The following is a 14,661-nucleotide window of genomic DNA, read 5'->3' as shown; positions in this document are numbered from 1 at the left end:
CTCTTGGGATAAATCTATTAAGTTGTTTTTACAAAAGTAGCATGATCAGTGGACTTAAGAAAAAGGTTGTTGCATGAAACCTTTACCTCCCCCATATTTGTTGAAACCCAAATCTGTAAACACCATTATGCTCGCTTTTCAAGTCTTAACTCGTAATACAGAAATCCCTCTCCACCCTTCTTGTTTTTATTTATTAGATTATGTCGGCATCAGTCTTTTCCAAATGAACTTAAAACACATTCTGTTTGTTCTGAAACCAATGAGTCTGTAATAGTGATCAAATTCCAGGTGAGGGAGAAACTGCGCTCGTCTGTTTTGTAAGTCAGGATGTTTTATCATGAGAAAATAACATTTAATTTTGACGTACAGTTAAAATTATTTTAATAAAACTAATTACAAAGCAGTTCCTCCATCAATTCATCTTGTATCCTCAACATGTTTGTAGACATTTAAATATTTGTAATAAACCGGGTAGATTTCTAATATGTTCCCGGTACTTCTAATACTTTTAATACAGCCGATATTTTATTCTTCACTTTTATTATTAAAGTGTAGGCGATTCAAATTTGGTATTCTGTTTTGAACTGTTTACCTGAAGCGGATGTGACGTCATTACTTTCGGTATCGTCTCAACTAAACAAACGTCATGACGTGACATTACAAAGAGTGAGCTCCAACAGAGTAAGTAACAAACCCGAGTGACTAAAACAAACATTTACTTCTTCTTTTTGTTTCCTTTATGCTCTGAGTTTTTTTTGTTGTTGAAAAAACGAATGTTTAACCGGAAATAAGAACGAGTGAAGTCATGACCAGACTCACCTGTTCTTTCAGTTCTACATTTGTATTTCTCCATCTCTTATCACTGCTAAAAAAAAAAAACCTTAGCCTTTACGTTTCCAGGGAAACTCTGAGAGTAAAGAAGTGAAAAGAATGAGTCTAGTTTGACCTGAAAGCTCTTAACTTTCAGTTTCGATGGAACAGTTTGAAGTTTCATGTTGGTCCTGGTGTCCAAGTAGAACATCGAAAAACGAGTCACTATGATGTCAAAGATGACTGTATTATTGTTTCTGATGTATTAGTTATACACTACTTTATTGCACTGTACTACTTTATTTTATTTTCCGCAAGTTTGAGCTCATTTTAAAAAAAAGCTGTTTATATTTCTGTTTGTGAAATATTCATAATTTAATTTATGTAGGTCTTTCAAACAGGGTTAAAAAGTGATCTACACATGGAATTAAAATGCCAAAATGAAGGAGAAGTGTGAGGAAGACTGTGATTAAAAATGTAAAAATGATATAGTCAGGGGCTAAGAGAGAGGGGTCAAGGGGTCCCTCCTTTTTTTTCTGCGTTTTGAACCATTTCTAATCAAAGACAGAATGTGTTTTATTTCTCGATCAGTTTGAGGAAACCTCAGTTGTTTCTTCTTGCAGTTGTTATCATGAACTCTTTGGTTGTTATCGCCCTCTACTGACCGACTGAAGGAACTGCAACAGTGTCAGTGTGTTATATTGTAAACTGAGGGTCTCTTAGGTCTTTTCTAAGACCCTATAAATTCAGCTACATCACACTTAAAAACTCACGGCTTGTGTATCATCCTATAAAATACCAAACACAACCTGTAGACCAACAAAAACGTTCAACAGACACAAAAAGTATACAACAGAAAAAAACACTACTGATGTTACTTTACACCATGCGTTAAGAAAAGAGAGGTTTTAGCCAACCCACTCCCATGCTCATGTGTTTTCCCATAATGCATCCCTGTTTCAGATCAGCCAATCAACACATCAATCATTAACATAATGGAGTAAAGAAGTCGTGCTTTTCTGTCCCACAGTTGCTGCTCCAGTGTGTCGGTGGTGAATCATCAACAATATCATGAGGTACCTGAACATTACCAACACATTTATAATTTCCCCCTTAGGTTAGACCAAATTCTAAATCATTGCTCCTGGCAGTCCAGAGCGAGCTGAGCCGGTGGAAGCACACACATTGAATAAAGTAAAAACCTATCAGCTCCGAGACGTACAGAACGTGCATCTGGTGGAATTTAGGCTTTAAGTGTCGTCCTTTTGTCGTGTTGTTTTCATCGTTTAGAAAATGTGTGATGGATGACTCCTCTTTAGAGACCGGTGGGTGACGTCACTGAGACTACGTCCAGTCGAGAGTTTGATCAGATTCATCATTCTGAAAGGTTTGTCTGCTGTTCCTCGTGTCATCCTGATGATGATTCCCTCTCCTTTTTTTTTTTTAATCCCCAGATGGATTTCCCCGTGGAGGCAACAGTACATTTGAATAGTTTCCCCGATAAAAACAAGGTGAGACAAATCCTCTGCTCAAATGGCTTCGAGTTGAAAGAGATGGGACGCGATCAGGTGCGCGTCAAGGGGTCGTTTCTGAAACTTAAAGCAGTGAAGGCCTCTTTGGAGCAATTTTTACAATCTAAACCAGACGTCGCTCCATCCTCACCCTCACGGGCTCTGAAGGTTTCCTCAGGAGCCATTCCCAAACACTACGCCAACGCTCATGGTACTACAGGCCGATCAGGATCCCCCAAAAAGTCTCCACATGCTTCTCCATCTTCACCCACAATTATGTCACCTTTTGCATCCGGATCCAATCGTCCGATCTCTCCAGAGCACAGGAATTCTTTTTCTCCAAGGCCGGACCGAGGTGGCTCGTTCAGGCCGGGAAAGGAATCCTTTCTGGTTGATGCTGATGTGTTTTTGTACGCAGAGCAGCTCAGGAAAAGAGATATTGACTGCATCCTGGAGGGCCATAATGTCAAAATGCAAGCCGAGGAAGATACTGAAGACAGCTGCACGATCACTTTGATGGGAAAGAGTGCAAGAATAGCTGTGGGGAAACTCCAGAGTCTCCTGGATGATCTCGGAAAATCACTGCGCACTCAGGAGGTTCCTCTGAGGGACCTGGATCACGAGGGCCGAGATCTTTTAGAGCGCATTCGGAAACATAAAAACATTTTTGATTCAGTGCTCGTGCGTGAGAAAAGTGACCGACTCCACCTCGTCGGAGGGTCTGGTGAGAGCTACAGCTTGAAGCAAAGGCTGCTGAGGAAATCGTCTGACCAGTCAGGACGCACCGGGAGGACGCTGGATAGAAACTCCAGAGGGAGAAGCAGCTCTTTGCCACCAATCAGTCGCAGGAACACAGAAATAGAAAGGGGTGCTAATGCTAATCAATCGCCTGCGGGTGCTGCGGGTTACTCTCCGTCAAAGTACCAGGATGATGAACAGAAACATGTCGGGACCGAGCGGGCAGCTGCTACTCGTTCTGGTTCAGGCAGATCTTCTTGGAGAAGAAGCCAATCAGAGTCCCGCAAAAAACCCAAGCCAGAGAAGACGAATGGACCGCTGCAAGAAAGAGCAAACAATCGAACTCCTGCTAAACTACCCAAGACACTCAAGCAGTTACTAACTGCAAAGACAGAAGATATAAAGCAGAAGTTTAAAAGTAGCTTGAGTATTAGAAAGAAAAAATGAGCCTGGACTTGACAGCACTGAGACCTTCTTTTTCTCTATTTTTGACCTTGATAATTTTTATTTGAAGTTTGAAATAACATTGCATATGAAACTTAAAGGCTTTATATGTGATTTTTTTGATCCAGCAGATGTCGCCCTTGAGCAGCAGCATGAAGCAAAAACAACTCGCGCTGCATTGTTGTGTTAGCATGCTAATGCTAGCGATCTTTATTATGCTCGTATCTTCACACTGCATGTAAATTTACCTGAAATGAGCGTGATCTGGAAACACAGTTAAGCAGTGAGTACAGTATGTTATTCTTCTTTTCTCTAGTCCCTCAATTAAACAACTTTTATTCGCGAGGGGAGAAGTCAGCCGGCCGTCCCGGCGATGTAAACAAACTGAAGATAGGACTCAGAAAACTCTGAAAACATCACAGACAGTGGGACTCGGGTGCTACACCCATTGTAGACAGTCATAACTCACAGAGTTATTTTCAGAGGATATACTTGATTTCTATTACATTTAAGTGTGAAAAATCACATATAAAGCCTTTAAGTTTGCATGTACGTGTTGACTGTTTAAGGCAGCACTTTGCTGTTTGTAAAATGTGCCTTTGTTTTGGACGATGTCAAGCAGATATCATCAGAGGGATAGGCCACACCCACGCAGTCTTTGGAAATTGACTCAAAGCTGTATTTAATTTGTTTTTCTGATGAAGGTTTGTTTTCAGTAAGATTTTTGTGGATGCTTTATGACACTTTTGCGTGATCTAGAAACACAGTTAAGCAGTGAGTACAGTATGTTATTCTTCTTTTCTCTAGTCCCTCAATTAAACAACTTTTATACACGAGGGGAGGAGTCAGCCGGCCGTCCTGGTGATGTAAACAAAGTGAAGATAGGACTCTGAAAACTCTGAAAACATCACAGACAGTGGGACTCGGGTGTTACTCCCATTGTAGACAGTCATGTTCTATTATATTATTATCTATATCTATCTAGTTATTTTCAGAGGATATACTTGATTTCTATTACATTTAAGTGTGAAACATCACATATAAAGCCTTTAACTTTGTTAGAAAGCTACAATCTTCTGTCCATTGTTACACTTTCTTTGTCAGCATGTCGGTTCATTATAAGTGCAGGAGATGGACAGAAGACTTCTTATAGATGACATAATTTAAAGTTAGTTTTGCAATTTGTGTTTAACTCTAACACACTAATGTCATACTCTGTGTCTTTATCCATTTTGTCACTGTTTTAACATTTTGTCAGTAGATTGAATTTTCAAATCCTCCATCACGGTTTCCTCAGGTCATGCTGATGTCCTAAAGCGGTCCACGGTCCACAGCCGGCCCCCCAAAGCTTCCCATCCGGCCCCCAGACTATGAATAACCTCGGGTGATTAAACAAAAAACATAAAATTAAAATCACAAGGCTGAAATACTTGTATGAGGTAAATTAGAGATTTTACATTTCTCCTCTGACACCAGCTTCTTCACATCAGGCTTGAAAGCTGTCAGGCTTATGAGCATACATATTTTAAAGTCCCGCCCCCACGGTGTCTAAGGTCGAAAGGCTCTATAGCACTGAGCCTCAGACGCCCAGATGTTTGATCAACAGTCCTAAACTTAATTAATTAATTCAGTATAATGTTCAGGAGAGGAAATGTGGAACATTTGTCACATTCAACATTTTGCAAATTTGGTTGCAAATGAATTTTCAAACATTTGGCTGATCAAATAATCGATTAAATGTATCTGTAGGTGTGATTATAGCTTTTCATTTTTGTGCCACAGACGAATCATTACTTTTATTCTTCAAAAAGCAAAGTGTTCAAATCAAGCAACAAAAATGTTTAAAAATGAAGCCAATAAAAAGGTGCAAAATCTTGCAGTTCTTCAAGGGTCTGCTTGAGGCTGGCTTCAAGAACCCCAGTAGTCACATACACACACCACATAAAAAAAGGAACGATAAGTGTTATCCATAGTTGGGCGCGTAGCTGACATGATTGACAGGTGGGTGCCATGCAACGGTTCGTCAAAAGGCTTAAAACCCGCCTCAGCTCCAGCTCTCAGTCTCTCGTTAGGTTGACTGAAAGTTAGGCTGAAACAGCATTTCCAACATGGTGGCTGCTGCCGACGAGCCTCCAGAGCCCCCTGCAGGAACAGATGAGTGACATCACTCAGGCTTCAAACATTCATATTTACAGTCTATGGTTCAAACTTAGATTACTTAGCAAAATATTAACACATTTATTTACAATTCTAGACTAACACAGTTGTATGTATTGTAATATTTAAAGTCTTTTCTGTAAATGTTAACATTATTCTGAATCTGTACTCTGGATTATCGCTTCTGGCTGCTAAATTATAACTTTTGTAAATATAAATAATTAGACACATTTCCATTAATATACAGTAATAATAAAAAAGGAATTACTTGAAGTATCTGTAGGTGTTTATTAAATGTTTAAATAAGTTGAATACCTCTCTCATGTACATGTGTTTATGCCATGATAACACTGAACATCCAGGGCTCCTGCGTGTCTGCGTCGTTACTCTATCACCTGAACGCAACATCTCAATGGAAACAGACGTGAGAGGAAGTGTGAAAAGGAAGTGAAACGGTCTCTGAAAGACAACTATACTCATGCTCAGAGAGGAAGTCTTCAAGGCGGGTGAGAATCTAAAAGCAGCTGTAGTTAGAAGAGGATATCTGGATATTTAGATATCGTCACAGGCTGTCAAGAAACAGGAGCTCAGCAGTAGGACGGTGTTGTGTAGTTCTCGTAGTTATTGCGTCAGTGTGATGGTAAAATGCCTCGGCTCTCTTTGTCTAATCAGTGCCTGAATCAAATCTGAAATACAGAGCCTTCAAACGGGGCAGCACCTACAGTGTGACTACAAGAATGACTCAGAGTCTTCAAATCTTCTATTTTCTGGAAAGATCTGGTGATAAATATCTCGTACTGTGCAGAGTGCGTGCGGGGTTCCCCTGATTGTTTTGGTCTGTTGCCAAGGAATCCAAAACACTTCACGATATCTGATTGTCTGGACGTACTCAGTCAGCCTTTTAGATTTTTTATCATCACATCACTCTTTCATAATTACATAAAGCTATTCATGTGTTGTGACCCGGTTAGTCCTGGAGCAGTGTGAGTGCAGGCCAGTGGGCAAATGGGGAGATGGGACCCTAGGGCTACTGTCTGTTTTTTTTATAGTGCTTAATACAATTCTAGTTGTGTAAACTGTAAACATGACAAAACATGGAAGCCTACAATTCATTTAGCAGACGCTTTTATCTGAAGGGACGAACATCAGAGAGTAAGTTCAACACAACCCCGTCAGCAACCCGTCAAATATAAAGGGAAAGCAGTAACAACAACCAGTGCAATAATTATCCAGCATTTTTTTTTATTGTGTTCTGGATGTGACTTTTATGTCAAGTAGCTAGCTGCAGATCCTCAAGAAAGACTCTGTTCATGAAGCAAACAATGTAGAGCTTAACTCAGAAAAAGCATCTGAGTCACGAGTCTGAGCTGTGTCACTGTGCCGCTGTTTGGAAACACAAAGAAAACACACCGATGAAACATGTTAAGAGAGTGCAAGTGCATGTTGAGCTTCACACAGTGCTGAGAGGTTAAAGGTTGAAATAATGATTCCCTCTGCTAATTCTAATAACTTTAATATCTGCTTCTACTTGGTCAGAGAAAGTGTTGAATCAACTTTGACAGTTTGTATAAATCGTAATTGTAGATATCGCAAAAAAAAAGAAAAGAAAAGAGAAACGCTGCCAGCTGTCAACAAAAATCAGCATGACTTGATGATTCTTGTAATAATTAAGAAAATAAGAGGACAGGTGCAATAAGGAAGACATGACAGAATGTTTTGTAGGTTTTGGTTGGCTGTAGGTAACTTTGGGAAAGTCCATTTGGGTGTTTGTCTTTATTTTGCTTTATTTATTCATTCAAATAAAATTAAGCTAACTCCCCAATAAGGACCCAAGACATGTTGGTCTTTGGCTTTTTTTTAATGCAAACTGTGAGACATTAGTGGAAAATGTCAGATGTTAGTCCACTGATGTGTTATTGAGAATCTGGGAGAATACAAACCTACTTAGTTGACTACTAACTGTAGGTAAATGGCTTCAATGTCATCAATGTTGAAAGTTGCACTTAAATAAAATGTGTTTATAATTTGGTTCTTCGACTAAAATGTAAAGAAACCAACCATGTTGTGTTAGCAAAACATTAGCCTCAGATGGCTAACCAAGTAGCCGTGACTGACTAGTTTGGCTGCCAACTAATGAAGTCCACAACATAAAAGTTATATTAAAACGGTTTCATGCTTCAACATTGATATTCAGGTAGGAGAAAAGAATCACAAAGCAAAGAAAAATGTTCATTTTTCAATGCTAGCTAATCTGTTACCGTTATGAAACTGTACAATCATTACCGTTATTTTTATTTTTTACTTTTGACCCTTTTATATAAAGTCCTACAACCCTTTACATACAACTTTATATTCTCTGATACCCCAGGACTGGTCTCTAGACTCTGGTAGCTACTTGTCAGGGACCAAAAACAAAGCAGAGAGATTAACTAGGCTGAAAAATTCTTGAAAAAGTTCCAGATTTTAAGAAAACAGTGATGTTGTGTTTGAGGGATTTACAAATCAACCATCTCTGGATTAGTCAGCTTCCTGTATCTCTGCACCTACACGTTCTTAACATGGCACAAACAATGGGGCTACCGCGAAACTTACGGGCTGTAATTTCCCAAAACACACAAATTAGTTTCTCAAGCTGCTGCTGGCTGTTCTACGAGTGGGAAACCTCTGATTTAAGGGGGAAAACCCTCAGGGACATGTTGTACTGCCAATGCCAAGTTAAAAAAAGGAAATGCCACGAACCTTCCCAAGAGAAAAAAGGCCATTTTCCACCCCAAAATTAGCAAAGATAAGTGCTCTTTTCTTGCAGTCTGTAAAACATGGGTGCATTTTTCTTGCACACAAATGATAAGGCTAAAAATAAAATCTGTAGAGTCTTGTGGAGCGTCACATACATGTTTGGAAATGAAGAGGTCTTGTGGCAGGAAGAAAGAGACAGAAGCTGATGCAGAAGTGGTGAGTTTGTAAAGATAGCCTCCTTCTATTTATACAGAGATGTGTGTGAGGGCTTAGGCTGACTGACAGGATGACGTGCTGTAGCTTGCAGACCGCAGCGCTCTGTCACTCGCTTAAACACACCCTAAAAAAAAAAAAGCTTACCACGCCCACTGCCTGCACTACCGGGCCCCAGTAGTCGACCATACTTCTCTCTCTTCTTCCTCCCTTGAGCTGCTTTTTGTTCCTTTTCCCTGTCTGTCTTATTTTTATTTTAAAGCTCGCTGAAGGCAGGCCAGGATGGCGGAGCTGGAGGGCCTGGAGTTCGGGAAGTCGGACTTCGTGCTCCTGGATGAGGTGACGATGGAGCAGTTTATGGAGAACCTGAAGTTGAGGTAAGGACTGAGCGACTGTTAGAGAAAGAGGAAGGGAGGGGAAGCAGCTGGATCTCAGAGATGCAATGAGGAACGCCTCATACAAACCTGATGCATGTCTCTTTTTGCAAGTCTTTGTTCATCCTGCCAAGAAAAGTTAAAAATTTGAGTCAAACTTGTACAGTTTAGGATTATTATTACACTTTAACTCTCTCTGATATTCATAAACTTACTTAAGTCTTGTATTGAATTACACATTTTACAATTTCTTGATGACTTCTTAAAGAAGGAGATATAATAAAGAAATAAAATTAACATAAAGAGGAAAAAGACAAATTGAAGTGTGAGTCACAACTACTGTTCCCGCTCTCTCACATTATTCAGAAATAAGCTTGTGGTTTATTTCATCATCAGCTCGCATCATACAAAGCACATTACCAATGACCACATTTTTGTCTCTTCCTATCTTTTTTCTCTCTGAGCCTGCCTCTATCACTCCTTCTCGGCCCATGCTGCCTCAGGATGTGGATGTTAACCAATGAAATGTTGGTGCCAATGTTGCCAAGTGCTTTCTCATTGGTGGTAAAAGTTTGGCGTCTCGAAATGATATAACAAAGAGAATGGTTTAGACTTGTCTTTGATACAAAGCACTCAAATAAAATGTATGCTTTTTATTTTAATGACACAGCTAGTCTCCACAAATCTCCCCAACTTTATCTTTTCTGGTTTTGTCTTGGCTACAGTGGTGATTCTAGTAAGTTGGGGGCCGTAGGCAAAAGTGAATTGGGGGGGCCCCTCCAACTACCATTATGTCTGCCAGTGTCCTGACGTATATGTTCTTTTTCACTCTCAGACGGATCATTTCTCTTAATTTTCCTTCAGTGACTTGTATTGACGAAGTATGGTCTTCTCAGGAATATTAGAGTGAGTGCTGCCAGATTGGGGCCCCATTAGAGAGGTTTCCTTCTGTCAATTCTATTGTTTCAGTTTTAAGTTTGTCAGCCCTTTGGGGACCCCTTACTGGACTGGGGCCCCAAGCTGTTGCCTGCCTTGCCTGTTGACCGGCAGCATCATTTAGTGTGTCATGCGTTTGTGTTTTATTTATCACTGAGTACAGATTCAGATTCAGAAGGGCGACTCTGTGTCACAGCCTACCGAGCCGTTGAAAGAAGCCAAGACAATAATAAGGGAACAAACAGTCACAGCAGCGTTCAGACGATTACCTCCACATGTCAGTTACAACAACTCAACAGCCAATGAGAAGCCAGAGCTAACAAATCTACAAATACATCAATGAATGGACCTCACAGGTATCCTAAGTGTATATAGTAGCAGTCCAAATCAGAAAGTGTTATCTGGCTCTTCTAACTTCCTCAGTGGTATCTTGTCTGTAATTCAAACTGTTGGACATCACAGTGTCAGGAGAGGCACCAAAATGTCAAAGAATATCATATAAGCTCCAGATTCAGAGGGAAGATTTTGCGCTTTTCGGCTGACGGGAGCGCAGCTAATGCCTCTAAATGAACATTTTTCACATTCTTGCCCTGTCTGGGAGTCTGTCTGTCATCACTTGTTGGCAAATAGTAGAAGTAGCTAGAGTTTCGACACACTGCTTGATCAGACTTGTTTGATTGCAGAACACATGCAAAGGATTTCTCTTGATGTGTGCCTTCTTCTTTATCATTTATTGTTTCTCATTTCAACTTTGAGTGTGTTTAGATGTTTTTGCTCTCACACAGTTTTCTTTACTTGTTAGTGTTGGATAATCAGATGAGTGATTTTCTTCTGTGTTGGCTTTCTATCATCTGGATTTCTCTGATAAATACGAGCAGATTTCTATGAGAATTTGTTGATTGAGAGGCGTTTTTCTGAGTTTTTCACCATTACTATAATCTAAAGTTTGAACTGTTAAACTAGCAGAGATCCAGACTTGATTCAAACAAGACATTGATTTAAGGGGTAGAGGTCGTCTGGTTTTACCAACAATTATTCAAGGCAGTAGAAAGTTTGTGCTCCCCGGGTTCTGTCCTGTTCTTAAAAGATGAAGTCTCCCATGGACTCGCACAACTGTGGTCTGATTGGTCAGTATATCACCAGGAAGGAGACTAGTCCGACTTCTCCATTTAAGTGGCACCAAAGACAACTCCCACTTAGAGCGCCCCTTACATGTGTTACTGGCAGTTCTAGTTCAACCCTACTGCACTATTACATTCAGAGATTATTTAGACTGTTAAGAAGGGGGGGGGGGGGGGGGGGAGGTTAATGACTCAGGTGCAGCTGTAATCACCTTGAGCTATAAGATCAGGCAGGGATTCGCCTGGATGTTGCTCACACAGAAATGCCCTTTACCCAACCTGAACTCAAAGCAGAACCAGCTTTCACTTCCCACATGACATCCCATCACTGAAACTAACGGTGCTTTTAGGTGATAGGTGAAGATATCAGTCTAAAACAAAGGTTGTGACTTTTTCATGGGCAAGCAAATCGCTCAGTTTCACTTAACTTGGGTAAAAAGTTCAATTTCTTGCTTGTAAGATTCCTCTCGAATATCTGATCTGGTAGTGGTCGCATGAAACCAAAACAAACTTATGTTTGGCAAAACCTCCGCACATACTGTAGCCTCCGCTCTCCTCCAGCGACACACCTCCAACCCCCCTCTCCTCACGTTCACATCGAGGAGTTATCAAATGGTGCTTCAAAAATTAAGCACCATTAAGCTCAAGCGGTGGACAAAATCGCCCTGGATTGTTGTGTTAGCAGGCTAATGTTATCTTGTAGCGTCACATTGCATTTAAATTTACACAGACTGATCGTGGTCTAGAAACATTTACATGACATCCAAATAAGCAGTGAGTATGTTCATCTTCTTTTCTCTAGTCCTTGACCTTGGCCATGTAAACACGATGTAAACACAGCCTGACAACAACACAGCCTGTGGGACTCGGGCTTCCATCAGGTCTGCCCCCTCTGTGGACTTTGTTAACCCTAAAACACTAACTAACAGTTTTACAACACCATCACTAAAGTCAGGTATATTTTACCCGATAGGCTATAATACTCCTGATAAAATATATTTCCCATCAAAATATATTAAAGTACAACAATACATGGAGAATTGAAGTACTCTTCGTTTATTTCCCCGTATACAGAGTCTCATAAAACGAAATAAAAGGTATCATGAGGGGACCATATAAAAAGTCTCTTAAATTAGTTAAAAATTAGGGGAAATTCCCCCCATAAAACATAGCTGGGAAATTGTTTTTCAGTCCACTTGTTCCTGGAACATGTGAGTCTTGTCTGGTGAAGGCTAAGTCTCTCACTGCATGACTGAAATTGAGGTAAATATTTTACCCACTATCACTAACGTCGGGTGAAAATCACACGAACAGGTGTCTGCTGGAAAAAACCAGAGATTGGAGCAGAGAAACACGCCTACCTTCAATGACGTCAAGGGGCAGCATGAAGCTACCCAAAGACCCTCGCAAATCAGACAGCAGCAACACTTAACCACAATCGTGGTCACTTAACCCAACGTTGGTTAAGTCCTGCCTCAAAAAGTATTTTTAAATGTTAGCATTTGAGTCCTGTGGCCCTGCTTTCAGGTTTTCTTTAGTATTATTTCTTTATTCTTATAAATGTTGTAAACTCCTGAATGTTGTTTCTTTAATGCAGCTGCTGTTGTTTTTAAATGTGCTTCATAAGAACGTTTGACTTGACGTGTAAAGCTTCACATGCAACATAGAAGATAGATATTACTTCATTTGGCTCCATTACCCCATATGATACGTCAATTTTGCACCTCCCATCCTCAATAAAGCCACAGTATGTTTCAAAAAGCGATGACACCCTTCAGACCACAAAGTTCTCATTTCCTGCTTTCAGAGTGCAGAAACTTGTGTCACTTCTTGTCAGCCAGAGACATAAAGGTGCATTTTTAACCGGGGGTGTTCTCATGGGTGATGTGAAAATGTCATGTAGAAGTGGGGTTCTTTCACTCTTTAAATACAGAAACGATTCTACAGTACATATAAAGATATATATTTACAGCATGTCTTCATTGCTATATAAATAAAGGATACCTGTTTGTGATGTTCTTCCACCAGGTTTGAGAAGGGACGTATCTACACCTACATTGGAGAAGTAGTCGTCTCTGTGAACCCGTACACTCAGATGGACATTTACGGTAAAGACACCATCGATGCATACCGGGGTCGGGAGCTGTATGAAAACCCTCCTCACCTGTACGCTGTGTCTGATGCTGCATACAAAGCCATGAAGAGACGAGCCAAAGACACCTGCATCGTCATATCAGGTCTCTTCCCTTTTTCACACTCTAACATATCCTCCATCCCGCTCAACATGTGAAAGGCTACTTTCCAAACTTTACATTAAAACCTGATTTAAACTTTAATCTATGGTTTGTGCACAAAGAGTCCAAATGGCTTTATGACACTAGACATGTGGCTAAAGGAAAGAAACATGCAAAACGTTTCCTTTTCTTATATATCTGAATTGCAATTGGAAGATTTGGCCAGAGGATGGCGCCAGAGGAAAAGCTATCATTGTAGATGAGTTGAATTATGTTCAATCCAAAAAGCAGAACACTTTAAATAACCAATTTAATTTTGGCTTTAAATTAACACAAGGGGGAGGGGTTACTGCCCTTTGTGATGTCATGAAGGGAAAACCTCCAAACGGCCTGTTTGATAACACATTTTCTGAAAAGTGGAGCAGGAAGAAGACGGAGAGGATGGACTTCACTTATTTTTGGGGGGTCTGTAGACGGACTAGGGACACATATAAGTGTTAGAAAAACATGGTGAATAATATGTGACCTTTAAGTGAAAGGTCATGTTATACTGCGAATACAAATCTGCATTTTAACAAAAAAAACGTGACATTTATTAAAGGCTTCAGGTGCTGTTGGCTCATTAGAAACAAAGAGTAATATGAACTACAGAGTTCCTGAGCTGCTCATCAGTGTGTTGTTTTGTGTTTCAGGGGAGAGCGGAGCAGGAAAAACAGAAGCTAGTAAATTTATCATGCAGTACATCGCTGCCATCACAAACCCAAGCCAGAGGGCGGAGGTTGAGAGGTGAGTGGACACCTTCTTTTTCACTCTGAGAGGATGCATCAAGTCAGTTATATAAACTCATCTGTAGATCCAGATGTTGTTTCAGTCTGAAATCAAAGACTGATGGATTATGTGATCAAAGAATATGATGTTACGTGAACTCCATTTCCACCTCTCTAATGGCCGCTTGTCACGTTTCCATTAATGATCGCCCTGATGTGATAAATCAAGCGTGAAGAACGTGCTGCTCAAGTCCAACTGTGTGCTGGAGGCCTTTGGGAACGCCAAGACGAATCGCAACGACAACTCCAGCCGCTTCGGCAAGTACATGGACATCAACTTCAACTTCAACGGCGATCCCACCGGAGGACACATCAACAACTACCTGCTGGAGAAGGTGAGGGAGACGGGGGGCAGGGTGGTGGAGAACCTACCGACACAGTGTTCCCAGCCCCTGTAGGAAAGTACAGGAACAAAGTTTAGCTCATTAGTCTTAAAATGACGTCTTTTCCTCCCGAACATGAATGTTTCATGAGGTGATGACAAAGAGGTGTGAGAGAACATCCATGAATAGACGTGTCGGTGAGGCCGGTGCTGCTCCTCCTTCATGCTCGTTAATGAA

At 40.6% G+C, this 14,661-nt stretch overlaps 2 protein-coding genes and 1 long non-coding RNA gene across 3 annotated transcripts in view; 2 read left to right on the top strand and 1 right to left on the bottom strand.

Annotated features, from left to right (window-relative positions):
- Nucleotides 1-622: 622 nt before the first annotated feature.
- Nucleotides 623-5,972, top strand: si:dkey-154b15.1 (uncharacterized). Its single transcript, XM_029278976.2, has 3 exons — nt 623-681; nt 1,841-1,886; nt 2,265-5,972. The coding sequence occupies exon 3, from the start codon at nt 2,265-2,267 to the stop codon at nt 3,504-3,506; it is 1,242 nt and encodes a 413-aa protein (XP_029134809.2). The 5' UTR covers nt 623-681; nt 1,841-1,886; the 3' UTR covers nt 3,507-5,972.
- A 910-nt stretch (nt 5,973-6,882) lies between these two features.
- LOC114918041 (uncharacterized) lies at nt 6,883-8,897 on the bottom strand. The gene is made up of 2 exons (XR_003806675.2): nt 8,757-8,897; nt 6,883-7,043 (listed from the first exon to the last, which is right to left on the bottom strand). It is a non-coding gene; the product is annotated as an uncharacterized lncRNA (long non-coding RNA).
- The window catches only part of myo1g (myosin IG), a 56,542-nt gene continuing 50,728 nt past the window's right edge, over nt 8,848-14,661 (top strand). Inside the window, exons 1-4 of the mRNA XM_020642305.3 lie at nt 8,848-8,986; nt 13,069-13,277; nt 13,967-14,060; nt 14,271-14,436. Coding sequence (XP_020497961.2) covers nt 8,892-8,986; nt 13,069-13,277; nt 13,967-14,060; nt 14,271-14,436 — 564 coding nt within the window. The 5' untranslated portion in view covers nt 8,848-8,891. The remainder of the gene's footprint in view (nt 8,987-13,068; nt 13,278-13,966; nt 14,061-14,270; nt 14,437-14,661) is intronic.

This window comes from Labrus bergylta, chromosome 19 (assembly GCF_963930695.1).
Source record: "Labrus bergylta chromosome 19, fLabBer1.1, whole genome shotgun sequence".
Lineage (NCBI taxonomy): Eukaryota > Metazoa > Chordata > Actinopteri > Labriformes > Labridae > Labrus > Labrus bergylta.
Note: the sequence above shows the minus strand (reverse complement) of the source record. Positions and strands in the feature narration are given on the sequence as shown.